Here is a 26,744-nt window from a genome sequence, read left to right as displayed (position 1 = left end):
CCTTGATAAAGAACTATGTCGGGACTTCCATTCGGCCCATCCGGATCGTTCTGGGAACGTCAGGAGACGCTCCTAGAGGGGGGGGTCCTGTTAGGACTAGGACTGTTTTGGCCTCTAGAGGCCGCTGTTATTTCCTTTTCATGTCATGTTTATTTTGGCCTCTAGAGGCCACCACTGTTCCTGTGTTTTGTGTTTTTGTTAATTGCCTGTTTGTCCTGATTATCTTCACCTGTGTCCTTAATTAGTTTGTGTTTTTATACCCCTGAGTTCAGTCCTCTTGTCACGGAGTCTTTGTGCTGTTATGTTTATCTCCAGTTTCCTCTGTACTGTGTTCTTTGTTTTGTACTTTGCTTTTCTTTTGGATTTAGTAGTGACTGTTTTTGGATCTTCTGAGCTTTTGCATTTTTGCCTTTTCCTTTTTGGACCTTATACTTTTGATATTTTATTTTTCCCTTTGTCTTCCCAGTGTTAGATTATACTCTTTGTTGTTTTTTGCTTTGCCCTGTATATAGTGTATATAGTATAAATAAACCTTTTTGATTCTTTTTCTACTTCCGCCTCACGCCTCTGCATTTGAGTCATCCCCCTGGTGGCCTAGTGGGGGTTTGCTGGATTATCACACCAACGAACCAGGTTCGAATCCCAGCAAAACCCTAACAATTAATGCAGAAAAGTCCATTGAGATTTTGGAGCAACATATTCTGCCTTCAAGACAACATCATTTACAAGGATATTTCGACAAGACAATGCAAAACCACATTATGGACACAACAAAAAGGCATGGCTGTGGAAGAAGAGGGTGTGTCCCCTCTGTCCCCAATAGAGAATGTATGGCAAATTTTGAAAAGAAAAATATGACAACAATGACCCCGTACTTTGTTTGCAGGAAGAATGGGACAAAATAACACCAGCACTTGGTGTTCAGTCCCTAAACATCTTAGTGTCGTGAGAAGGAAGGCAACATTATAAAATGGGAAATGCTTTCCTGTCCCAACTCTTTTGAAAAAAATGTATTGTCAGAATCAAAATTGGCAGCATGGTGGTGTAATGGTTAGCGCTGTCACCTCACAGCAAGAAGGTCCTGGGTTCGAGCCCCGTGGCCGGCGAGGGCCTTTCTGTGCGGAGTTTGCATGTTCTCCCCGTGTCCGCGTGGGTTTCCTCCGGGTGCTCTGGTTTCCCCCACAGTCCAAAGACATGCAGGTTAGGTTAACTGGTGACTCTAAATTGACCGCAGGTGTGAATGTGAGTGTGAATGGTTGTCTGTGTCTATGCCCTGTGATGACCTGGCGACTTGTCCAGGGTGTACCCCGCCTTTCGCCCGTAGTCAGCTGGGATAGGCTCCAGCTTGCCTGCGACCCTGTAGAACAGGATAAAGTGGCGAGAGATAATGAGATGAGATGAAAATCAAAATTGAAACAAGTGCTTATTTTTAAAAAATAAAATTCATGAGGTAAAACATCAATAATGTGCTGTTTTTTTGAGTGCAAGACAGGTCAAATATTGTTTACAAAACACCGTTTTCAGTTTTAATTTCAATGTACCGTTCCAACTTTTTCTGAGGTGAGGTTGTAATTGTTGGCAAATTGCTGTGGTATAAAAGGAATAAAATACTTCAGTACATACCATTATGGGAAAATCATCAAATACCATGTGGTAACAAATGTCCACCACCTTTTTGTTGATTATTTTCCAATAGTCATGGAAAAAAGAGAGTCCCCTCAATTCTATGATTTTACAGTTGAGGTCAGAAGTTTCCATACAGGGACATGAATGTCTTTTCTGTGGCAGAATAATTGTACAACATACAGCTTAAAAAAAGAATTTGATGCACAAATTTTAATTTATTTTGGGTTTTCTAAAATAAACACAAGGTCAAAATTATACATACAGGGTCAAAAATATGCACACCTATTTAGATTATGAATTCAATGGTGCTGAAAGTTCCAAAATGTCTTAATTTGCCACACAGCCAAGGCCTCTTAACTTACTTTTTGTGATCTTGATTGACTACAGCTGGTAGCTTCTCAGTGCCAACATAAAAAGGGTTTATTGTTCGTTTTTTCTTTTTTATCAGACATCTAATTTTTTAGGTTTGTTTACCTTCTGACATGCTTCGACGTACGACTGTCGTCTTCCTCAGAGTGTCACCGGATGTTATTGGTGACGCATCTTTTATCAGCTGATGTTTCCGAAGGCGTGGCCTTCCTGTCTGGATTGACAGGTCGGTCACGCCTTCTACTGTCGGTTCGTCCCCTGCAAGATGGCACTCCAGGTATGGGAGAGCATGTATGCTCCCTCATTTTGGTTGATGGTCCCCGGGCTTCGCTTACGGATCTCTATGGCCTCCCTGATCCAGCGCTGATGTTTATTATCTTCTGTGCGGATGACTCTGGCATTCCCCTAGTCCATAATATGATTTTCCCTTTTGCAATGATCTGTTATGGCTGACTTATAATTTTCCTGTTGTGCCTTTTCTTTTATTGTTCAGGTTTGTCTTGTAGCTGTCTCCTTTTCGCACTCTTTCTTATGTTCATTTTTTCTTGTGTTGAAACTCCTTCCTGTCTCCCCAATGTAAGTTTTATTGCATAATTGGCATGGAATCTCATATATGGTGTTGCATCTGTTGTCCGGATGTATTCTGTCTTTGGGATGAACCAGGATCTGACGGAGTGTTGTGTGTGGTTTGACAGGTGTGTTAATGTTGTGTTTCCTCATTGCTCTTTGAATGCGTTCCGTTATTCCTCTGACGTATGGTAATGTCACTACTCCCCTGTGTTCTTGTTTGTTGGTTTGTTTTTTCTCTTTCTTCTGTGTTTTATTGTTTTTGACCTGTTCCGCCCCTTTGGATATTGCCCATTGTGGATATTGACATGCCTTCAGTGCGTGTTGTATATGTTGTTCTTCCTGTTCTTTGTCCTGTGCATCTGTAATTATTGCTGCGCGTTCATGTAATGTTCTAACTACGGATATTTTGTGCATTATGGGGTGTTCGGAAGTCCAGTTTAAATATTGGTCGGTGTGTGGGGGTTTCCTGTGTACTTTTATTTTGATATCCCCCTCTTCTGTGTGATGTATTTTTAAGTCCAAAAATGCTATTGACTGTTCCGTTTCCTCTTCATGTGTGAATTTTATATTGCCGGTATTGTCTATAGTATTGAGATGGTCGGTAAGTTGTTGAGTGTGTCCCCTCTTTACTTTTTCCAATATGTCGTCCACATACCATTTCCAGAGTGTTGGTCTGTATTCCGCTGGTATTGTAGTGAGTGCTTTCTGCTCCAGGTCTTCCATGAAAAAGCCGCACATGATGGCTGATAGTGGGTCTCCCATGGCAAAACCTTCCTTTTGTCTGTAAATTGTGTTCCTGAACTGAAAGTATGTGGATGTGGCGATGAATTGAAGGAGCTGAGTGATGTCTTGTACAGTGAGATTTGTGCGTTTCTTGAGCATCCTATCTGTTTTTAATCTGTCTTGTACTACCTGTATGGTGGCTTCCGTGGGTGTTCTGGTGAAAAGAGATATGACATCGTGTGAAATGAAAAAAATGCAACAAGACGAAGTTATGTTTTTTAGTTCTTCTGCCAGTTGTTTTGAGTTTTTGCAGTGTTGGTCTGTGAGTCCTAGTAATGGTTTAATTATTTCCGTGAGTGCTTTTGATAAGTTGTATGTGACTGAACCAATGCTATCTACTATGGGGCGTAATGGTGTTCCTGGTTTGTGTATTTTTGGTGTACCGTAAATCCTGGGGATGACATTGGCTGTGGGTACTAAATGATTATATGCCTGTTTATCCATTTTATTTTCATCGAGTAGTGGTTTGAGTAATGCTTTAAGTTTCTTTTTCTTGTCTTCTGTTGGGTCTTTTCTTAATATCTCGAAGGCATTGTCACTGAGTAATTCCATCATTTTGTGTTCATATTCTTCGGTGTCCATAATAACTACTGTTCTGCCTTTATCTGCTGGGAGGATTGTGATGTCTTTATTTTTTGCTAACGTTCTCATGGCTTTGGCTTCCTGTTTGGTGATGTTACTGGGTGGTGGTTTGGCCGTTTTCAATATACCAGCTATTGCGTTTCTTAGTGCTGCTTTTTGTCCCTGATCCTGTATTTTCTCACATGCTAATTCAGTTGCCAGAATGAATTCATCGTGTGGTATGTTGTTCGGTGTGACAGCATAGTTGAGTCCTTTTGCTAATATACTGCGTTCTGCTTGTGAGAGTTTGTACCTTGATATGTTGTGGATCCATTTTTTGTTGATGTGTGCATGCTCCGGTTCTGCCTTCTTTTTCTGTGCAATGAGTTTGTCCAGTTTTCAGATTTGTCGGGTTTTTGTCTCTGTGAATTCCTGCTCATGTATGTCTGCCAAGTGTCCATGTATTGCTATTTCCATTTCCTTGTTTTGGGGTAACCAGCATTTGAAAGTTTCCGTCTCCTTATGTCGTTCGCTGTTGATATTATTGAGTTTGTCAGTTGTGCACCGTATCCGTTCTTTTCCCAGAGTCATCCGCACTTTCCTGATCATCTTTTCCGCGTTTCTGGTTGGAATCTGGTTCTTGATGTTCAGGCTGGCCGGTACGACTTCTTCATCCCGGCAGCGCAGATTGAATCTCAGGTGATTCCTGTAGCGTGACCGTTTCCGTGTCAGTCTTTCAAGGTGGCGAAACTCCTTGATGCTTTCATCTCCATAACTTATTCTTAATCTTTCGATTACGTTCATTATGTCTTATTTTGAATATTGTTAGTTTTTTCTTTTTTATCAGACATCTAATTTTTTAGGTTTGTTTACCTTCTGACATGTTTCGACGTACGACTGTCGTCTTCCTCAGTGTGTCACCGGATGTTATTGGTGACGCATCTTTTATCAGCTGATGTTTCCGAAGGCGTGGCCTTCCTGTCTGGATTGACAGGTCGGTCACGCCTTCTACATAGACTCTGGTAAAAGAACGGCTACGGTGCACAACTGACAAACTCAATAATATCAACAGCGAACTACATAAGGAGATGGAAACTTTCAAACGCCGGTTTCCCCAAACAAGGAAATGGAAATAGCAATACATGGACACTTGGCAGACATACATGAGCAGGAATTCACAGAGACAAAAACCCGACAAATCCGAAAACTGGACAAACTCATTGCACAGAAAAAGAAGGCAGAACCGGAGCATGCACACATCAACGAAAAATGGATCCACAACATATCAAGGTACAAACTCTCACAAGCAGAACGCAGTATATTAGCAAAAGGACTCAACTACGCTGTCACACCGAACAACATACCACACGATGAATTCATTCTGGCAACTGAATTAGCATGTGAGAAAATACAGGATCAGGGACAAAAAGTAGCACTAAGAAACGCAATAGCTGGTATATTGAAAACGGCCAAACCACCACCCAGTAACATCACCAAACAGGAAGCCAAAGCCATGAGAACGTTAGCAAAAAATAAAGACATCACAATCCTCCCAGCAGATAAAGGCAGAACAGTAGTTATTATGGACACCGAAGAATATGAACACAAAATGATGGAATTACTCAGTGACAATGCCTTCGAGATATTAAGAAAAGACCCAACAGAAGACAAGAAAAAGAAACTTAAAGCATTACTCAAACCACTACTCGATGAAAATAAAATGGATAAACAGGCATATAATCATTTAGTACCCACAGCCAATGTCATCCCCAGGATTTACGGTACACCAAAAATACACAAACCAGGAACACCATTACGCCCCATAGTAGATAGCATTGGTTCAGTCACATACAACTTATCAAAAGCACTCACGGAAATAATTAAACCATTACTAGGACTCACAGACCAACACTGCAAAAACTCAAAACAACTGGCAGAAGAACTAAAAAACATAACTTCGTCTTGTTGCATTTTTTTCATTTCACACGATGTCATATCTCTTTTCACCAGAACACCCACGGAAGCCACCATACAGGTAGTACAAGACAGATTAAAACAGATAGGACGCTCAAGAAACGCACAAATCTCACTGTACAAGACATCACTCAGCTCCTTCAATTCATCACCACATCCACATACTTTCAGTTCAGGAACACAATTTACAGACAAAAGGAAGGTTTTGCCATGGGAGACCCACTATCAGCCATCATGTGCGGCTTTTTCATGGAAGACCTGGAGCAGAAAGCACTCACTACAATACCAGCGGAATACAGACCAACACTCTGGAAACGGTATGTGGACGACATATTGGAAAAAGTAAAGAGGGGACACACTCAACAACTTACCGACCATCTCAATACTATAGACAATACCGGCAATATAAAATTCACACATGAAGAGGAAACGGAACAGTCAATAGCATTTTTGGACTTAAAAATACATCACACAGAAGAGGGGGATATCAAAATAAAAGTACACAGGAAACCCTCACACACCGACCAATATTTAAACTGGACTTCCGAACACCCCATAATGCACAAAATATCCGTAGTTAGAACATTACATGAACGCGCAGCAATAATTACAGATGCACAGGACAAAGAACAGGAAGAACAACATATACAACACGCACTGAAGGCATGTCAATATCCACAATGGGCAATATCCAAAGGGGCGGAACAGGTCAAAAACAATAAAACACAGAAGAAAGAGAAAAAACAAACCAACAAACAAGAACACAGGGGAGTAGTGACATTACCATACGTCAGAGGATTAACGGAACGCATTCAAAGAGCAATGAGGAAACACAACATTCACACACCTGTCAAACCACACACAATACTCCGTCAGATCCTGGTTCATCCCAAAGACAGAATACATCCGGACAACAGATGCAACACCATATATGAGATTCCATGCCAATTATGCAATAAAACTTACATTGGGGAGACAGGAAGGAGTTTCAACACAAGAAAAAATGAACATAAGAAAGAGTGCGAAAAGGAGACAGCTACAAGACAAACCCGAACAATAAAAGAAAAGGCACAACAGGAAAATTATAAGTCAGCCATAACAGATCATTGCAAAAGGGAAAATCATATTATAGACTGGGGGAATGCCAGAGTCATCCGCACAGAAGATAATAAACATCAGCGCTGGATCAGGGAGGCCATAGAGATCCGTAAGCGAAGCCCGAGGACCATCAACCGAAATGAGGGAGCATACATGCTCTCCCATACCTGGAGTGCCATCTTGAAGGGGACGAACCGACAGTAGAAGGCGTGACCGACCTGTCAATCCAGACAGGAAGGCCACGCCTTCAGAAACATCAGCTGATAAAAGATGCGTCACCAATAACATCCGGTGATACTCTGAGGAAGACGACAGTCGTACGTCGAAACATGTCAGAAGGTAAACAAACCTAAAAAATTAGATGTCTGAAAAAAAGGAAAAACTAACAATATTCAATATAAGACATAATGAACGTAATCGAAAGATAAAAAGGGTTTGTTTGGCAGCACTCATTGGATTGACCAACACACAGTACAATGGGAAAGTTGAAGGATCTCAGTGCAAATGTTAGAAAGAGGATCATAGATTTTCACAAATGAATATTGTTGGAGCTACAGTATTTCTAAACAACTGCGGACTCTAAGACCATCAGTTCAAAGAATTGTATGTAAGTACAAGTTATTGGGAGGTGTAAGTAAGTTTAATTTGTATAGCACATTTAAACACAGCATACACTGACCAAAGTGCTGTACAGAGTCAGTATTAAAAAACAAATGATCAAAAAGAAAAAAAAAATAAAATAAAACTATAATAAGAGCAATAACAATAAGCTGATGGTTAGGGAAAGGCCAAGGAGTAGAGACGGGTTTTTAGCCTAGATCTAAAGGCAGAGATGGAGGGAGCAGATCTGATGTCCGGTGGGAGCTGATTCCAGAGGCGTGGAGCAGCAACAGAAAAAGCTCTGTCACCTCTCTGCTTCAGCCGCGAGCGAGGTACATGAAGAAGCCCTGTGTTAGAGGATCTTAGAGACCTTTGGACTGAGTGAGGCTGTAAAAGGTCGTTAATGCAGGCTGGGGCCAGCCCACTGAGTGCTTTAAAAACAAATAATAAGACTTTAAATTGTATTCTGAAAAAGACTGGGAGTGATGTGCTCACGTCTCCTGGTGCCAGTTAACAGACGTGCAGTTGAGTTTTGGACCAGCTGTAAACGTCTAAGTGAGGTTTGAGGGAGGCCAAGATAAAGAGAATTGCAGTAATCCAGTCGTGATGTGATAAAAGCATGGATGACTATTTCAAGATCGTTATGAGATAGGAAGGATTTGAGATGGGAAATCACTCTGAGTTGGTAAAAACTATTTTTGACCACAGTGCTAATCTGTTTGTCAAGACAGAGATCGGAATCAAGGAAGACACCCAGGTTTCTAGCAGAGGGTGTGACATGAGGAGTGAGGTGACCTAAATTGTTCACTGTAGTGCATCTTGCCTTGGAGGGACCAAAAATAATGACTTCAGTCTTGTCACCATTTAGCTGGAGAAAGTTGTTAGCCATCTAATTTCTGATGTCTTCGAGACAGACAAGGAGAGATTGGATGGAGTCCCTAGATTTAAAGGGCAAATACAATTGAGAATCATCTGCATAAAGGTGAAAGGAAATGTTGTGCTTTCTAATAATGTCACCAAGTGGGAGCATGTAGAGACTGAAAAGCATGGGACCCAAGATGGACCCCTGGGGGACCCCATAGGAGACAGAGGCAGTTGATGAAGAGAAATGGCCAATGGAAACAGAGAAGGTCCTATGTTTAAGGTAGGACCTGAACCAGAGAAGAGCAGTGTCCCTGATGACCATCTGCTGGTCTAGACGGCTGAGAAGGATGTTGTGGTCAACAGTGTCAAACGCAGCGCTACGGTTGAGTAAAACCAAAATGGCATTATCACCAGAATCTAAAGTGAGGAGCAGATCATTAGTTACTTTAAGCAAGGCTGTTTCAGTGCTGTGAAGGGATCTGAATCCTGACTGAAAAGGTTCAAATATGTTACGGGTGGACAGAAACGGAATCAGCTGTAACAGTATAGCTTTTTCTAAAACTTTTGAAAAAAAAGGGAGCTTGGAGATGGGGCGATAATTTTGCAAACATTGGACATCGAGGTTGGGTTTTTTAAGCAGGGGTTGGACGACTGCGTGCTTAAAAAAGGTAGGGACAGTGCCAGATGTGAGACATGAATTTAGAATTATTTGAATCGATGGCCCAACAGCATCAAAAACATCCTTTATAATACAGGAAGGAATGGCATCATAGGGGGATCCAGTGGGTTTCATATGTAAAACTAGTTCCTGCAATTCACTGAGAGAGATGGGCTGAAATTAGTTAAAAGTAGAAATAGCTAGTGCACGAGAGTGAACAGGTAGAGCAGTTGATAAGGAGGGTGTAAACACTGATCTGATGTTCTCTATTTTATCAGTGAAAAACTTGAGGAATTTTTCACAGGTCTCAGTAGATACGCCAGCAACTGGAGAGTTAGGAGGGTTAAGAAAAGAGTTAATAGTGCTAAACAGAATATTGGGTCTGTTGGAGTGTGTACTAATTAAGTCAGAGAGGTGCTTAGTTCTGGCTTTTTTAGCCGCTGTCTGGAAGGAAGCTAAAGTCGATTGGAAAATTTCATAGGAAACAGTGAGATGGTCCTTTTTCCATTTCCTTTCAGCTTTACGGCAGGCTTGCCTGAGCGAGCGGGTGGCCTCGTCCAACCAATATTGAGACTTTAGCTTAGGGCGGGTGAACGTGAGAGGAGCTACAGAGTTAAGTATGGAAGAGCAAGAAGATTGAAAAAGACTGACTAATTCGTCTGGCCCAGAAGAGGATGATGCCGCTGTTGCAATGGTAGCTGCAACAGAGTTACTGATGAAACTATCTGAGAACTGGGATGCAGTTTGAGTGTTAATGTGGCGAGAGTGACGACCTTGAGTTTTGACAGTTTGCAGAGCATTTGATAGACTAACATTAAACATAATAGGTTTATGATCAGAGAAAATGGCATCCTCAATCACAATGTTATCCACAGAAAAAACATAGGATAGAACAAGGTCGAGTGTATGTCCCAAGATATGAGTAGCTTTGTTTATATGTTGAGTAAGACCAAAGGCATCTATTACACCACAGAATTCGTTAACCATGGGTCTGTCAGGACAGCAGACATGGATATTAAAGTCGCCAAGTATAAGAAGGCGATCGTGCGATGACAGGAGGTGGGAGAGAAGGTCGGAGAATTCTGTTATAAAGTTTTTGTTGTGCTTAGGAGGCCTGTAGACGAGTACACATACCAGCGGTGACATAGCACATTCTACAATTACGCATTGCAGTTCAAATGTGACAAAACTCCCCACAGAGAGTGTCCGTAAATTATGACTGTTTTTAAAAACGAGCGCTACCCCGCCTCCTCTTCCAGCGCACCTGGGTGTGCTAATGAACGAGCACTGAGGCGGGCAGAGTTCAGTAAAGACAGAAGACTGGCCAATTCCAGCGCTAATCCATGTCTCAGTTAAAAACAGGAAATCCAGGTTGTAACGGGAGAAAAAGTCATTTAGAACAAAAGTTTTGTTAGACGCAGACCTGCTGTTGACCAGGGCGACTTTTGCAGTGAAGTGGACCGTAGCCTGAGGACAAGGGGAATATTCCAGAGGGCGGATGTTCAAGGAATTCACCCCACCGCTACGTATCCGCAGTCTCAGGCGGGCAGAGCAGACAGGTGTTTGAGGTTGGTCCTCCAGAGTGATGAGAACATGGCAGGAGTACCAGCGGTCCCACGAACGACGGGCCAGGAAGAGATCTGTCCGGCCTAGATGGACTGCAGAGAGCCGACGAGGCCCAGGCTGGGCGAGAGAAACACTCGCGATTTTCCTCATTGCCACTCGGACGCCTCCACGCTTGCCTCGGCGCCTGCGGCGCTTCTTCCGTAGAGAACTACAACAAGGTAGGTGAAGGACACAATCCAGGGTGGGATAGACAGATGGAGGATGACATTCGATGTATGGAATAAGAGACCCATCGGTGGTCACCAGTGCGCTTCTAAGATGTAGCAGAGTCTGACGATCATAAATCCAGGTAGGGCCAGCAGAGCAGTGGCAGCATAGCATGAGTAGCAGCATAAACAGACATAGCGCAAATCGGACAGGTAGCAGCTCACGGAGCTGACGGCAGACACACTGGCGCCATCTTGCTTCCGCTTCAGTGGGGGAAACCGGAGCACCCGGAGGAAACCTACGCGGACACGGGGAGAACATGCAAACTCCACACAGAAAGGCCCTCGTCGGCCACTGGGCTTGAACCCAGGACCTTCTTGCTGTGAGGCGACAGTGCTAACCACTACACCACCGTGCAAGATGTAGCCACCTTGCCAAGCCACTTTGCTGGAAGAAGACTCAAACTGTTACACTCAGCTGAGAGGAAGGTGGTTCAGATAGTCAGGATCAATCCAGGAAACCACCATGGCACAGGCCTGCCATGAATTGGAAGATGCTGTAACACTGTTCACAGTCAAGTGAGTTTTACATTGCCATGGACTGAAAGGTTCACCTCCAAGAAAGAAGCCACCAACTAAAGTTTGAGTTTGAGAGTGGTCCTCATCAACTTCAATAAACAAATACATAACCACAAAATGCACAACAGATTTCAATGTTACCTTTTCCCCCAAAAAAGTAAACCAACAATCAGAACCCAGGTGAGAAAAAAAATAAGTACACCCTTCCCACTTTTGCAATCATTAAGAGAGTAATTTGCAGCCAGATGTTACCAATGAAATGCATAAGAGTAAGTTAATTCTTAAGAAGTGTGACTACCTCTATAAAAGTGGAATTTCTGATAGTTTGGTGTTCTGGAGTACACAGCTGTGTGTCTACTTCATGCCAAAAAGAAAAGACATCAGCCATGGCCTCAGAGAAGCAATTGATGAAGCTCATCAATCTGGGAAGGGATACAAGGCCGTCTTCTTCAGACAATTCGAAATTGACCATTCTTCAGCGAGAAGGATCATTTACAAATGTAGAGCCTTCAAGACAGTTGTCAATCTTCCCAGGAGTGGGCATCCCAACAAATTCAGTCCAACATCAGACCGTTTAATGCTCAAAGATATAAATAAAAGCCCAAGAGCTGCATCATATGACCTACAGGCCACTGTAGGCACATTAAATGTTTGTGTTTGACAGTACAAACAGAAAAAGACTGAACAATATGACGCTCATGAAAGGTGTTTTGGAAAAAGCTCCTTCTCTCCAAAAAGGATACAAAGCATGACTTAGGTTTTCAAAATTGCACCTGAACAAACCACAAAAGTTATGAAACAATATTCTTTCGACTAATGAGACCAAGATGGAGATGTTTGGTCATCATGCACTGTCATGCTCCACCCCGGACATCCACTCTGGAGATTATGGATCTCTCACGCCAGCGCCGATCCAGATCCGGGACAGGAATTCCTTCTCTCCTGAACTCACTTCCTCGTTTTTACTGTTGCTTATTTAAAGGCTGTTCTCAGACTCATACTTTGCCAGAATGTCTCGTTTTGCTACTCTCGCCATTTCTGTGCCTCTCTTACTTCTCATGGATTTTCTCTCTAGCGGTTTTCTCTTGTTCATGGTTTTTGCACTAGTGTTTTTCTGGTTCATGTTTTTTTGCACTAAGGGTTATTTCTGGTTTGTTTTTTTGCACTAAGGGTCTTTTCTTGTTCAGGGTTTTTTGCGCTAGCGTTTTTGTCTTTGCCTGTCTGATGTTTTTGTCAAGTTGTTTGTTCTCATTTTGCCCAGACTATTTTTGCCATTTGTTTTTTGTCCTGTTAAGTCAAGTTTATTTGTATAGCGCTTTTAAAAATAAACATTGTCGCAAAGCAGCTTTATAGAATTTGAACGACTTAAAACATGAGCTAATTTTATCCCTAATCTATCCCCAATGAGCAAGCCTGTGGCGATGGCGGCAAGGAAAAACTCCCTCAGACGACATGAGGAAGAAACCTCGAGAGGAACCAGACTCAAAAGGGAACCCATCCTCATTTGGGCAACAACAGACAGCATGACTATAATATTAACAGTTTTAACATGAAGTCAGTTTCATTGATGTTATAAACTTTTCATTGATGGAAACTTGAGTGCAAAACTGTTCATGACAACTGCAGTCCTAAAGTTAGCAAGTCAACTGCAGTCCTCAGCCATAAAAGCATTACTGTAAGAGTCCAGCATGTCCTCCAGGTGTGACTTTCAACTGTCCTCATGGGGCCGTCCTCCACAGGAGCGATGCGATGAGACTCCAACCAGGCACAGGGCACCAGGATGGATCAAGCAGGTCTGAGGAGCAGAAGAGGTCAGCATCTCGATCCCAGGACCAACATGTAACTCAGAGGGACAGATTTGGAGGGGGGCAGAGAGAGAGAGAGAGAGAGAAAACACAGGTATGCCCAATGTCACCTCAATAAGTAGGAACAGTATACAGTACATATTGCACTGAGTACAAGCAGGGACTCCGGCAACCAACTATGACAGCATAACTAAAAGGGGAGAGCCAGAAGGTAACACAGGCATGAGGGAGCCCCGGGACATAAAGCAGCCAGCCACTACACCGTCAACATACTCGAGTGAGCAAGCGAGTGGGGACTGACAGCATCCATACATCCCAGTTTACCAAAACACACTATGTCTGAGGACCCTCCAGATCTACACCTTTACCTCATAAACACCATGAACAAAAGGCTTGACGAAACAGATATGTTTCCATATCATTTAAGGCTGTTCCATAACTGTGGGGCTTTGTAAGAAAAGGCTCTGCCCCCTGATGTAGCCTTCACTATACGAGATACCAGCAGATAGCCTGCACCTTTTGATCTAAGTAGGCGTGGCGGGTCATAGAGGAGCAGAAGTTCACTCAGGTACTGTGGTGCAAGACCATTCAGTGCTTTAAAGGTCAACAGTAGTACTTTATAATCAATACGAAATTTGATTGGTAGCCAATGCAGTGTGGATAAGACAGGGGTGATGTGGTCATATTTTCTAGTTCTAGTAAGGACTCTTGTTGCTGCATTTTGAACTAACTGGAGCTTGTTTATGCACTTATTGGAACATCCAGACAGTAAGGCATTGCAATAATCCAACCTGGAGGTAACGAAAGCATGAACTAGTTTTTCCGCGTCACGTAGTGACATTAAATTTCTTATCTTAGCAATATTTCTGAGATGAAAGTAAGCTATCTGGGTAATGTTATCAATATGAGATTCAAATTAAAGACTGGGGTCAATAATCACTCCGAGGTCTTTTACTGCTGCACGTGAAGAAACAGAAAGGCTATCCAGAGTTACTGTGTAATCAGAAAACTTACTTCTAGCTGCATGTGGTCCTAGTACAAATACTTTAATCTTGTCAAAGTTAAGCAGAAGGAGTCCTGTTTGTTTACCTTTTGCCACGCCCTTTCTTCCCTGTATTAAATCGTCTTATTTATTGGATTACTGTCTGTGTTCTGCTTTTGGATCCGAACTTCACCATACCTCCAACCACCCTAACGGTACGTTCTGGCCAACATGGATCCAGCGGAACTCGCTCATCTGAGAACGGCCATCCAGCAGCAAGAGACTCTCCTCGGGACCCACCAACAAGACCTACAACAAATTACCCAGAACCTCGCCACCCTGTCCAACGCACTCCACCTTCTCACCATGCAGATGCAGCGCTGTCAAGCCGTGCCTACCCCTGCTCAGCCGTCTCCTACTTCAGCTCCTGCCACTGCCTTTCTCCACGAACCAAGACTTCCAGCGCCTCAGCCAGCGCTCGAAACTAACGGTGTCCCGACGTCCCGGGGACCATAAAAAATGTCATCGGGACACAAAATTATCATATCTGGGACAATCCCGGGACAATGGAAAAAAATAGATCTAGAAAAAAAGTTCTACATTAATATTATTTACAAAGCCGTAAACCATACGTAGACATTCACCTAATTTGTCACTTTTAATTTTAAAACGTTAACAGCAAAAAATACATTAGTAGCTACACTTTCGATGCACCTGCATCCGTAGGCTACAGAGCAGCGCATTCTGTTCTAGAATCTTCGGCCGGAGTCTGCATTATATGGACTTGGAATGGAATTGCTACCGCACACGCTGCACCGACTCTTGCCAGAACAAAAATGCTTAAGTGGTTGAAGCGGACCGACCGCGGGGAAGAAACTGAAAGCCCAGACATAACGTCTCCGGGACCTTCAGGATCCAAAGTGTCATCGCCTGTCAATGTGGTAAGTTATTTGTGATTATTAGGTTATGACTTATGATGCTAGGGTTAGGTAGGAACTACTGTGGATAGGGCTGGTCTGCAGGCAACACTAGCAACTGAATGAACTTAATGAACACTGTTAGACACGTTATAAAATACAACAGGAATGATGTGGATGATATTGACGGAAGATACCGTTCAACAGAATAAGTGAGTTTTCTTGGTGTCTTTCTAGTTCAGAAAGTTTAGTCAGTCAACAGCACAACTAGGCTAGGACCTGGCACTATGTTGATGTTGCTAACATTTGCACCCACGTTTCGGCAGCGAAAGTTCATAAAAATGGATAACGGTAATGGATAACGGAAAGTTCATAAAAATGGATAACGGTCATGGTGAAAATTATAAGTTGGCCTTATAAATGCCAACAGATATTCAAGGTATAAATAGATGAAATGAACATAAAAGGGGTCTTATTTTCAACTAAAGTGTACTGCAGATGTAGTGAGTTGAAACATTTTCTGAATGAGCTAGTTGGCTCCTTTAAATAAACGGGTATCTATTCATACAGTGAGATCGCCAAAGTTTAATAAACTGAAAATGCAATAACTGTAATTTTGAAGTAGATGATGTATAGGACGTGTCACTTGTGTTTTGTGACTTATTGTAAAAATGATATAAAGGGTTCAAAATCGCATAGTTACAAATACAATAGTAACTTCATATGATAATATTAACCACTGGTTATTTCAGAGAGGAAAAAAAATGGGGACACTATTGCTTCCATTCGGGACAATACAACACAGAATTCGGGACCACTGGGGGACACAAAGAAAAAAAGTTAATTTCGAGCCCTGGCCTCAGCCCTACAAGGGAGAACCAGGTACCTGCAGATCGTTTCTGTCTCAATGTTCATTGATCCTAGAACTACAACCTCTGGCCTTCCCCACAGAGCACTCCCGGGTAGCATATACAATAACGCTCCTCACCGGCAAGGCCAGAGAGTGGCGAACAGCAGTCTGGGATGCCAATGCACCCTTTTGTTCCAGTTTCAAGGATTTCTCCGAGGAGATGAGGCGAACTTTGAACTGCCCTCTGTCTGGCCGGGAGGCGGCCAGAGAGCTCATGGAGCTGCGGCAGGGGTCCCGGTCTACCTCGGATTATGCCATCGAATTCCGGATGTTGGCGGCTTCATGCAGTTGGAACGAGAACGCCTACATTGACGCGTTCCTGCACGGCTTGTCCGACGCCATCAAGGAAAATTGGTATCGCGGGAACTGCCATCAGACCTCTCCAGCCTTATGGACCTTGCCAACTGCATCGACGTGCGGATCCAGCAACAGAGGAGAGAGAAGAACCGCTCCAGCTTCACCTCCTCCCCACCGCCCGCCTCGTCCGTCAAACCCATGCAGGTAGACCAGATTTGGGTGTCAGCGGAGGAACGACATCGTCGGCGGAGCACGGGGGCCTGCTTCTACTGCAGTCAGCTGGGACACATCTACCGAGCCTGCCCACTAAAAGGACGAGCCCACCAGTGAATCAAGGGGCCCTGGTGGGCAACGCTCAGAACCAGTCCCCTGCTAATCATCCATTAGTGCCTGTCATCATTATCTGTGACAACCAGCATCACCACTTCCAGGCCCTCATCGACTCAGGGGCGGACAGGAACCTGATTTGCTCTGCTACTGCCAAGCATCTGGGAATCCCGCTACTTGCACTTGACGTCCCTTTCACTGTCCTGACGCTCAATGGCACTGGCTTGACAAGCATCACCCACCTCTCTGCCACACTCACCCTAAGGATTTCCGGTAACCACTCAGAAACCATCCAGCTTCACGTCATGAACAACCCCCACGTACCCATCGTCCTAGGATTACCATGGTTAATGCAGTACAACCCCCACCTTAACTGGGCTGACAACACCATCCTAGGCTGGAGCCAGTCCTGCCTAGCTTCCTGTCTGAACTCTGCTCTGCCTCCCACCAAACCACCGCAGCCTTCAGCCGGCGATTTCCCCGACCTCTCTCACATGCCTATGGAATATCTGGATCTCAAACTTCTTTTCAGTAAGACCTGAGCAGTGTCCCTCCCTCCTCACAGACCCTATGACTGTGGAATCGACCTCCTACCCGGGACAGCGCCACCCAGAGGACGACTCTACTCTCTCTCCTGTCGAAAGGCAAGCCATTGAGAAGTACATCCCCGAATCTTTGGCAGCTGGGATCATCCACCCTTCCTCATCCCCAGCAGGGGCGGGATTCTTCTTCTTGGAAAAGGACAAGTCACTCCACCCTTGCATTGACTATCAGGGTCTCAATGCCATCACGGTCAAGAACTGCTACCCACTACCGCTCATGACCATGGCCTTTGAACTACTCCAGGGAGCCAAGGTATTCACTAAGCTAAACTTGCGCAATGCATACCATCTCGTCAGGATCAGGGAGGGGGACGAGTGGAAGACAGCCTTTAACACCACCACTGGTCACTACGAGTACCTTGTGGTCCCTTTCGGCCTGACCAACGCGACTGCGGTCTTCCAGGCACTCGTTACTGACATCTTAAGGGACTTCTTAAACATCTTCATTTTCGTGTACCTAGATGACATCCTGATTTTCTCCCGCTCCCTGGAGGAACATCAGGGTCAGGTCCTCCAGCGCCTGCTTGAGAACAAGTTGTTCGTCAAGGCAGAAAAGAAGGAGTTCCACCAAGGCTCTGTCTCATTCCTGGGGTTCATCATCTCTCCAGCAAAGATCCAGATGGACCCCCTCACTGTCTGGCCCACCCCATCTTCGAGATGAGCGCTCCAGCACTTCCTGGGGTTCGTCAACTTCTACAGGCGCTTCATCCGTGACTTCAGCATGGTGGCCAGACCTCTCTCAGCCCTGACCTCGATCAACACCAAGTTTAAGTGGGGGGAGGAAGCAGATAAAGTCTTCCATTCTCAAGCTCAGGTTTACCACAGCACCCATTCTCACCATACCCAATTCAACCAAGCGGTTTATCGTCAAGGTTGACACCTCTGAGTCAGGGGTCGGAGCCATCCTATCCCAGAGGGCCAACGACAACAAGGTCCACTGATGCTCCTTCTCCTGCTGGCTATCCCCAGCCAAACGGAACTACGACATCAGCGACTGAGAACTACTGGCCTTGAAACTAGCCTTGGAAGAGTGGAGGCACTGGCTTGAGGGGTCTGAGCTCCTTTTCCTAGTCTGGACTGACCATAAAAACCTGGAGTACCTCAAGTCCACCAAACATCTCAATTCCTGTCAAGCCCATTGGTCTCTCTTTTTCTCCTGGTTCAACTTCACGCTCTCCTACCGCCCAGGCTCCAAGAATGGCAAACCCGATGCCCTGTCCAGGATGTTCTCTTCCCACCAAGAAGAGTCCAAGCCACCTGAGACCATCCTTCCTCCAAGCTGCCTGGTGGGAGCCGCTATTCTAGAGGTTGAGACGCTCATGCAGAAGGCCCTGGAGCAGGACCCCGGTGAAGGTAACTCCAACAACATTCCTCGTAACCATCTGTTTGTTCCCTGTCCTGTGCAAAATCATGTGCTGCAGTGGGGTCATGGCTCCAAGCTGGCCTGTCATCCGGGAGCCACCCGAACCCTGCCTCTCATCCAGCAGCACTTTTGGTGGCCATCCATCAAGGAGGACGTCCAGGAGTTCGTGGCAGCCTGCGACACGTGCTCCCAGAATAAGAGAGCCAATCGACCCCCTGCCAGCTTATTAAGACCCCTTCCAACTCCTCATCGACCTTGGTCTCACATCGCCCTGGACTTCATCACAGGACTCCCCAGCTCAGGTGGCAACACATGTATCCTGACTGATATTGACCGCTTTTCTAAGACCGTCCATTTCATATCTCCGCCCAAGCTCCCCTCAGCCAAAGAGACCGCAGAACTACTCAACGTTTTCTGCTGACGTGGTCTGCCTGCCGACATTGTTTCTGACCGGGGTCCTCAATTCACTGCATAGTTCTGGAGAGCCTTCTGCAAACTCATTGGAGCCACCTGTAGTCTCTCCTCAGGCTTCCACCCACAGGCCAATGGCCAGGCAGAAAGGGTGAACCAGGCTTTGGAGGTTGCAGTCAGGTCCATGGTGTTCAGGGATGCCAGTTCTTGGAGCAAGTACCTACCCTGGATTGAATATGCACATAACACTCTCCCTTCCTCTGCCACAGGTCTCTCTCCGTTCCCGTGCTCACTAGGCTACCAACCACCACTGTTCCCCAGCCAAGAGGAGGAGGTCACTGTACCTTCAGCCCAGCTCTTTACACTGCTGCAGGAGGACGTGGGCATTGGCCCAGAGAAGACTCATTCGCTCCGCACTCGCATCCAAGAGGCAGGCAGACAAACGTTGCTCCAAGGCACCCACCTACCGAGTAGGTCAACAAGTTATGCTCTTCATGTGCCACTTAGGACCATCTCTCGCAAGCTAGCACCCAGGTTCCTTGGACCCTTCCTCATCAAGAAGGTAATCAACCCATGTTCTGTTAGACTGGCATTACCACTCACCATGCGACGCGTTCACCCTACCTTTCATGTATCTCAGCTTAAACCTCTGGTCTCTAGTTCTTTGCTCCCACCCTCCAAACCCCCTCCTCTAGTTCTAGACCAAACGTTAAGTATGGTGAACAGATAACAGTTTATTTCCTGCCACACACTGGTAAATAAAAAAAGAAAGAAACTTTACATATGTTAGGTACAATGCCACCTAGAAAATGACTACCAAGCTAATATAGCTATGTGGCATGGCCATGCAATACAATAATAACAAGCCATTGTAGAGTGGGAGGCACAAATATAAAGTGAAGACACACATGCGTATAAAAAAGGGATCAAGGAGTGGGATATATTAGGCAGCAAGAGAACAGTCAGTTCTTGAAGTTGATGTGTTGGAAGCAGGAAAAATGGGCAATCATAAGGATCTGAGTGTTTTTGACAAGGGTCAAATTATGATGGCTTGATGACTGGGTCTGAACATCTCCAAAATGGCACATCTTGTGGGGTGTTCCCAGTATGCAGTGGTTAGTACCTACCAAAAGTGGTCCAAGGAAGGACAACTGGTGAACCGGCGACAAGGTCATGGGTGTCAAAGGCTTATTGATTCACATGGGGCATAAAGGCTAGCCCAGATAGTCCAATCCCACAGAAAAGCGACTGTAGCACAAACTGCTGAAAAAGGTAATGCTGGCTAAAACAGAAAGGTGTCTTTGATGATCTCTGGAATCCCACGAAATTCGAGGCGTTTGTGGCAGCCATATTGTTCAGTTCATTTTGCCACGTTTTCTGGTCATTCAAAGCCTTTTTCATGTTTCAGAACACTCTTCTCTGCAGTAACTGCCTTAAGCTTAGTATCCTGCTCTGCAACTTGTTTCAGAAGGTTCTCATATTTTGCATTGAGAAAGTTCAGAGACGTTGGTTCAGAGACCACCCAATTGTTATTTAGGTCCTGACAAATAAAAACCTTGAATTGAAAGAGGGCATAATTTCTTTTCCCATGACTGTATAACAGCACATCCTGTCATGTTTTATTCCTTACATAGTGGCTACAGCACTTACAACTTAATGATCTGACTCTTTCGCATAGCCACTGATGCCAACTTCTATTTACTCTCGATCTATAAGCAGACCCAATATACATGATAAAAGGGAACCTTTTGTTTATGCCATGCAGTGTTTGGTGGTTTGGTAAAGACAATGTCTTCTGGAGTGTAATATCAGTACTATTACCCATTGTTTTGCCCGTTTTCATTCCTTCATACTTTTGTTATCCTTTCAAACAGCCAAATTCTATTGGTTTTCAACAACAGCTAGCAATTTAAAGTTTGCGTCCTAAACAGAATCACACTAAATAGTATTACATAAGGCTGTCATTTATAGTACCAGATAATTTACAGTGTGCAATTTTGCCCTGCTCTTTAGTGCACTGGTATGATTTTTGGGACTCAAATTTAGGCCAAATAAGCAATATTTGTTCTCCAGATAGAAATTGCAGTGCTTTCATCACAAATAGACAGCTCTTTTTTTTTTTTGGTACATTTTGATGCTATCAGACAATCACATGAGATCGAGGCCATTTGTGCACAAGCAATTACTGCCAGAATTTTTATTTTTTTGCATTAAAACACTTGATTTAGGGACAAAGTCGGCTAGACATATTATTTTTGTGGCGAGACAGCCTGTATTTGACAGTTATATGCACTCCCACTGAACTTCATCTGAATTTCCATCTACATATTTATCAAGTATGTCTGAACCCAAGTTTTCATAAAACCAAGAAAACTTTTTAGTAGAAAACAAGCAACAATAACACAATACCGTTCCTATCACCCAATTTTTTTTTTCAATTAATTTTTTTTTGCTTGTTCTGACCCCTTTTCCTCATGGAATTCTCCAAAAAGGCTCCACTGAAACAGTTTCTGTTCACGTCTTTAACGTTTGCCAAAATATGCAAAAGTTATACGTTCTGTGACAAGAAGGTCTGCAAAACAAAGGATGGCAAATTAAATACTAAAACACCATAACTGATCTTTCATAAAGCCACTACTGAGTGTCCAAATTCTTTTTTGTCTAATTGAACAATATAGCTATTTTTTTTTACATTTTCTCCATAACACATATTAAATGATGACCATCCCAGATTATCCTGTGGTGTTAAATTCTGTCTTAACCCTTCTGATTTACAATACTACATCTATAAGTCATGACATGAAACATGGTGGCAGTTTCATTGGAAAACACAAGCTTAACATCATGCCTGAATGATGGATAACCAAAGACAGACATGCCAACATGTCGTCCCCGATGTTTGTTTGATTCCTTAGAAACTCGTATACAATGCTCAGGACTCCTGATATAATCTGTTTTATTCTTGTACTATGGGTCATTTGATAAGTAAGAGATGATTCAGGGCAAAAAAAATTCTGTGAAAATTAGGCCCTGTCCACACGGCAACGGATTCAGGTGAATCTGATAAAATTGTTTATCGTTTTGGCCTGGCGTCCACACGGCACCGGCGTTTTGGGTGCCCCAAAACAATCTTTTGAGAACGGGTTCCAGAGTGGAAAGATCTGGCAACGGCGCCGTTGCGAAGTCGTCTGGATGAGTAGAACGGATTTGTTTACGATGACGTCACAACCACGACTGTGAGTGCTTCACGCCGGGCATAGACATATAAACATAGACGCCGCCTTCCGCGTAGAATCATACGTCATCCTCGCCACCATATTGGATGGGGCAAAGCAGAGAATAAAGATGCCTCATTCATGTGCTGCGTTTAACTGTACCAACAGGTTTACCGTCCAAACGAGATCACATGGGATTACCTTTCACAGGTGAGACTGGAAAAATACTTTTCATTGTATTTGGTCATTATAACGTAATTTTATGAACAGATTTTTCTGATTTTGTGGCTAATATGAAGTCTCGCGCATAATAGTCGCTCGGTGAAACCTGTCTCCAAACAATTTATAATTTATAAATAAATTTATAATTTTTCATAGCCCACCCAACCAATTTCACCACCAGCTGTCAGATGGTGATGGCACACTCAAAAATAGAAGCGATTGCTTCACAGTCTGATATGCTTCCAATCACATGGAGCAATCCCATTGTAATATGGTTTAATTGAATTTTTTCCATATAGCACTGTATATTGCAAAAATTGTTTTTGGAGACATTTTATAGCCTATCTGCATGGCATTTAATGAAAGTGATGCGGAGACGGCATGGCTTCAGCAGCGTAAGCACAGCACATTATTCTACACGATCCCCGCTGAGCTCCAAAACATGCCTTGATGTGTAGATATCGTTAGTAGCCTACGATAGTAGCAGTGGAATAAAAAAAAAAAGTTTCCGATAGCCTGATTCCTGCTGCATGTTGAGGAAATTTAGGTCACACCTCCCATGGAATATTGACGGGTATTTCGCACACTATTTATAACCATCACATTAAAAGTTATATATGTTGTTTTGATGCCTGTTTGTTTCCCAAATGTATACGTGTGTGTCTTAATGGGTGAATAAAAGGCATCGAGTTAAACATTATTGTAGAAAGGGGCTTTATGAAATTCAGTCCATTTACTTGCATTGGTTTACGGGGAAGATTTGCCACATCCAATATGGCGGACACCCTGACGTATCCCAGCAACGGGCCACCAGGCTCAATGCGGCGTCTATGTTTATATGTCTATGACGCCGGGTAGAAGAAGGGGTTTATGCGCATGCGTCCTACTTCTTCTATTGTTCTGGTGTCTCCGATGGGACCGTCTTACAGCGCACGTAGAGGTGTGGCATGTGTATTGCATCGTTTTCAGCAAGCGTTGCGTTGCCATATGTACCTGATATTTTACTGATCCGTTGCCCATGTGGACGCGATATATATATATATTTTTTTAAATCTCGTTGCCGTTGTCGTGTGAATGTAGCCTTATTTTTGTTTTGTTTTTGCAGTGTGTCCCATGCATTATCTGTTATCTTTGGCCTGATCTAATGTGATGCAGTGATGCATTCACACAGGACTGAAAACACTGCATAGTGAAACTCATCTATTTTGTTTGATCTTCTTTCAGGAATGCCTCAACTGTTTTTTTTTTTTTTTTTCCTCCCCCCCTCCAAATCCTCAGGTTGTAAGACATCTTTAGCTTTTGGGCTTAGTAACTGGTAACAGACATGGTTAGGCTAGATATGTACTTGAAGGGAAATTAATTTACTTGTTGAGAGTTAATCATACTATGTTTTATGAATAAAAATGGTCCACATTATACTTCTTATTTCTTATACAGTGTGCCTCATTTAGTGATCACTTACTAAATGTTTTAATAAGCTAAATCAAACTGAAACTGGATTTATATAAATGCCATATTTCTTGTGTGAATGTCTCTGTGAACGATTTCCAAATAACTGAATTCATGTCCAGCTCAATGAGGCTCAATGATTTCGAAAGGAACTAGGGCTCATGACATCTGTGACAAACTAATATGGTGCAGTACTGTCTTGAAAATAAATCAGTGCAGCAAACTTTCAATACTCAAACCTTATATTAAATGAGCTCTGCAACACATTGTTGTTAAAAGCAGTTACTATAAACAGACATACCCGATAGTATAAAATTATGTAATGATGTTATTTAAGGAAAAAAACATCCTCGCCAACAAACATCACCAGTATCATGATATCTAGTCATAACTATTTTTGTAAATAAAATCCTAGAAATATTTTGTCATTTGCCATCAACCATTTTAATACTAAACTTGCTGTCAGTGTCAAAGTCGAAACAATTATATCGTGATGAACCTGAATCCAACTTCCTTGATGTCCGTGTATTTGGCGATTTTTCACAGCAAGTCGACTAAATATAAATAAACTATAATTAAACTTGTAGACAATGATTTGATCAGCTCTAGACATTTGGACCAGTGCTGAGCACAAATAACAACAAAACAGAAGTAACCAGGTGATTATCGTGTACATAAACAAAAGGCCAACTCCTTGTTTGAGGCTCTTAATATTTGGTAACTTAAACAATTACCAAAAATTCTAAAAAATGGGTAAAATTCCCCACTTTAAATTCAATTATGACCAGCTCACTTTTTATATTTAAATCTTACTTTGAAAATCCAAACTCTGATCTAAAGTCTAAACTGAGCCTGTGAGTACAAAAGGAGGAACTCCATTATTCATAGCAGCATAAAAACAAAGTAATTGAAATTATTCTAATTTTCTTGTACCTGTAAACAATTTATTGTCAGAATTGCAGTACAGCCTGGATGCACTTTAATGTTTCACTTCATGTACAATTAATTTGTGCTTGCAGCGCTGGCACAAACTATTACTCTCACTGAGGATCTTTGTAAATTACTTCTTCTTATTCTTATTCTTATTATCGTATTATTTTTCGGACACTATTTCTCCCTCAGTTTTCAATCAGTCATCACCAAATTTCACATGAAGAATACCTCTGGGCTGAATTATGTTGCTATAACTTTTGGTGGAGATCTGGATCGCCAAACCAGAGTGATCCATGCAAAATGGGATTTTTTTTTTCCAATCACTACTAACTATCAATTTTCATGATTTTTTTTTTAAATTTTTGTTCAGGGTGGCAGGATGCAACTTTTTGTCACTAAGCGTCATGTCTCTTACCATTCCGGATCTATAGGGCACAGTGACCTGACATCCCAGTTTGTAACAGCTAGCACAAATTACTGTGACTTTAGTCACAGTCTGTATCTAGTTTTACCTTTACTTTATCTTCATGATAAGTAAAAATGTGATGTCATGTATTAACTAGAAGTGCACTCGGTAGAGTGCATACTTCTGTCAAGCCACAGATCTGAATTTGCATCAAAATTTAATCAGTTGTTCCTTTGCCCATGGCCCACCTTTCCTCAAAATTTCATCAAAATCTATTTTGAAATACCACTACTATTTGAGGTATGTTGGAAACAGACAAAGAAACAAACAAGCAAACAAACTGAGGCAAAAACATAACCTCCAAGAAAGTTGTCTTATTAATATAAATGCTCACTTTCATAATGAATTCTTGATTGGTATAATCCACATTCTCCATCAGCTTCTTTGGAGGGATGAACCATTCTCTTTTCTGTCGACGGAGCGTTTGCAGTTCTCCTTTATCAGCTTGAACCCAGATTACCTATTTATGCACAAATATAAATCACACATTCATAATTATATCCATAAAAAAATTAAGAACATCAAAATGATCAAATAATCAAACAAACAAACAATGAAAAATTAATATTTTTAATGGAAAAATTAAATATAATAAATAATTAAAAAAAGGGAAAATCAATGTAATGTTGTGGTTGCTGGGGAATTCCAGCCAAGCATTTACCAAAAAGGAAATTTCCGAAGAGTTTTACATGACTAACATTATAACACTAATGATAATGAGAGAGACATAAAATCCCTTTTCATCCCCAGAATGATGTGAAATACTTACAGTAGTACAAAATGTGGTTATTAAAAAGTAGGTCAGAAACATTGCCATAAAAACAGTAATCCACAAAAGTAGCAGGATATGCGCGTGTGTGTGTGTGTATGAGAGTGTGTGAGTGCTGCACCTGGCACTCCCTGCTTTACACACTGAAAATGGGTGGCACCTGAGCGCAGTCCTGCTGCGTTTCTCAGTCCTGCTGCTACAATACTCTACAGTGCACAAGAGTGTCTTTCCTTACAGAAAAATCATGTACATTTTTCGTTTATATTTATAACATGATTATGTAAGTAACATGAGCTCATGTAAAAAAAAAAAAAAAACACATGTGAAAGCACATTTTTTAGTAACATGTTCCCTGGCCAGAAATTGAACAGTGGGGTGGGCCTGGGGAAAACTGAGTGGGTAAAGATTTGAAAAGAAATGCCAAATGCCAGCAGTCACTGTAAAGAGCTTAAATGGTTGCAGAAAGTGTTCAATGTCAGCCTGATTTTGACAATTTTGTTCCTTTTCTGTGACATGTTCCTTCATGGCCATGATCAAGAATTTCTTGACCCTCCTTTCCGACGTCACTCAAGGATATGAATGACGATTGGACAGGGTCCAACTTGTAATTTATTGAAGGAAT

The 26,744-nt window shown here is 42.8% G+C and overlaps 1 protein-coding gene across 1 annotated transcript in view; it reads right to left on the bottom strand.

The window, feature by feature from the left end:
• Positions 1 to 26,218, bottom strand: part of LOC132879459 (desmoglein-2-like protein) — a 51,213-nt gene extending 24,995 nt beyond the window's left edge. The window contains exons 1-2 of the mRNA XM_060913728.1: positions 26,123 to 26,218; positions 25,688 to 25,813 (exon numbers count right to left, since the gene is read on the bottom strand). Coding sequence (XP_060769711.1) covers positions 25,688 to 25,813; positions 26,123 to 26,170 — 174 coding nt within the window. The 5' untranslated portion in view covers positions 26,171 to 26,218. The remainder of the gene's footprint in view (positions 1 to 25,687; positions 25,814 to 26,122) is intronic.
• Between the last annotated feature and the right edge of the window lie 526 nt (positions 26,219 to 26,744).

This window comes from Neoarius graeffei, chromosome 1, assembly GCF_027579695.1.
Source record: "Neoarius graeffei isolate fNeoGra1 chromosome 1, fNeoGra1.pri, whole genome shotgun sequence".
NCBI lineage: Eukaryota > Metazoa > Chordata > Actinopteri > Siluriformes > Ariidae > Neoarius > Neoarius graeffei.
Note: the sequence above shows the minus strand (reverse complement) of the source record. Positions and strands in the feature narration are given on the sequence as shown.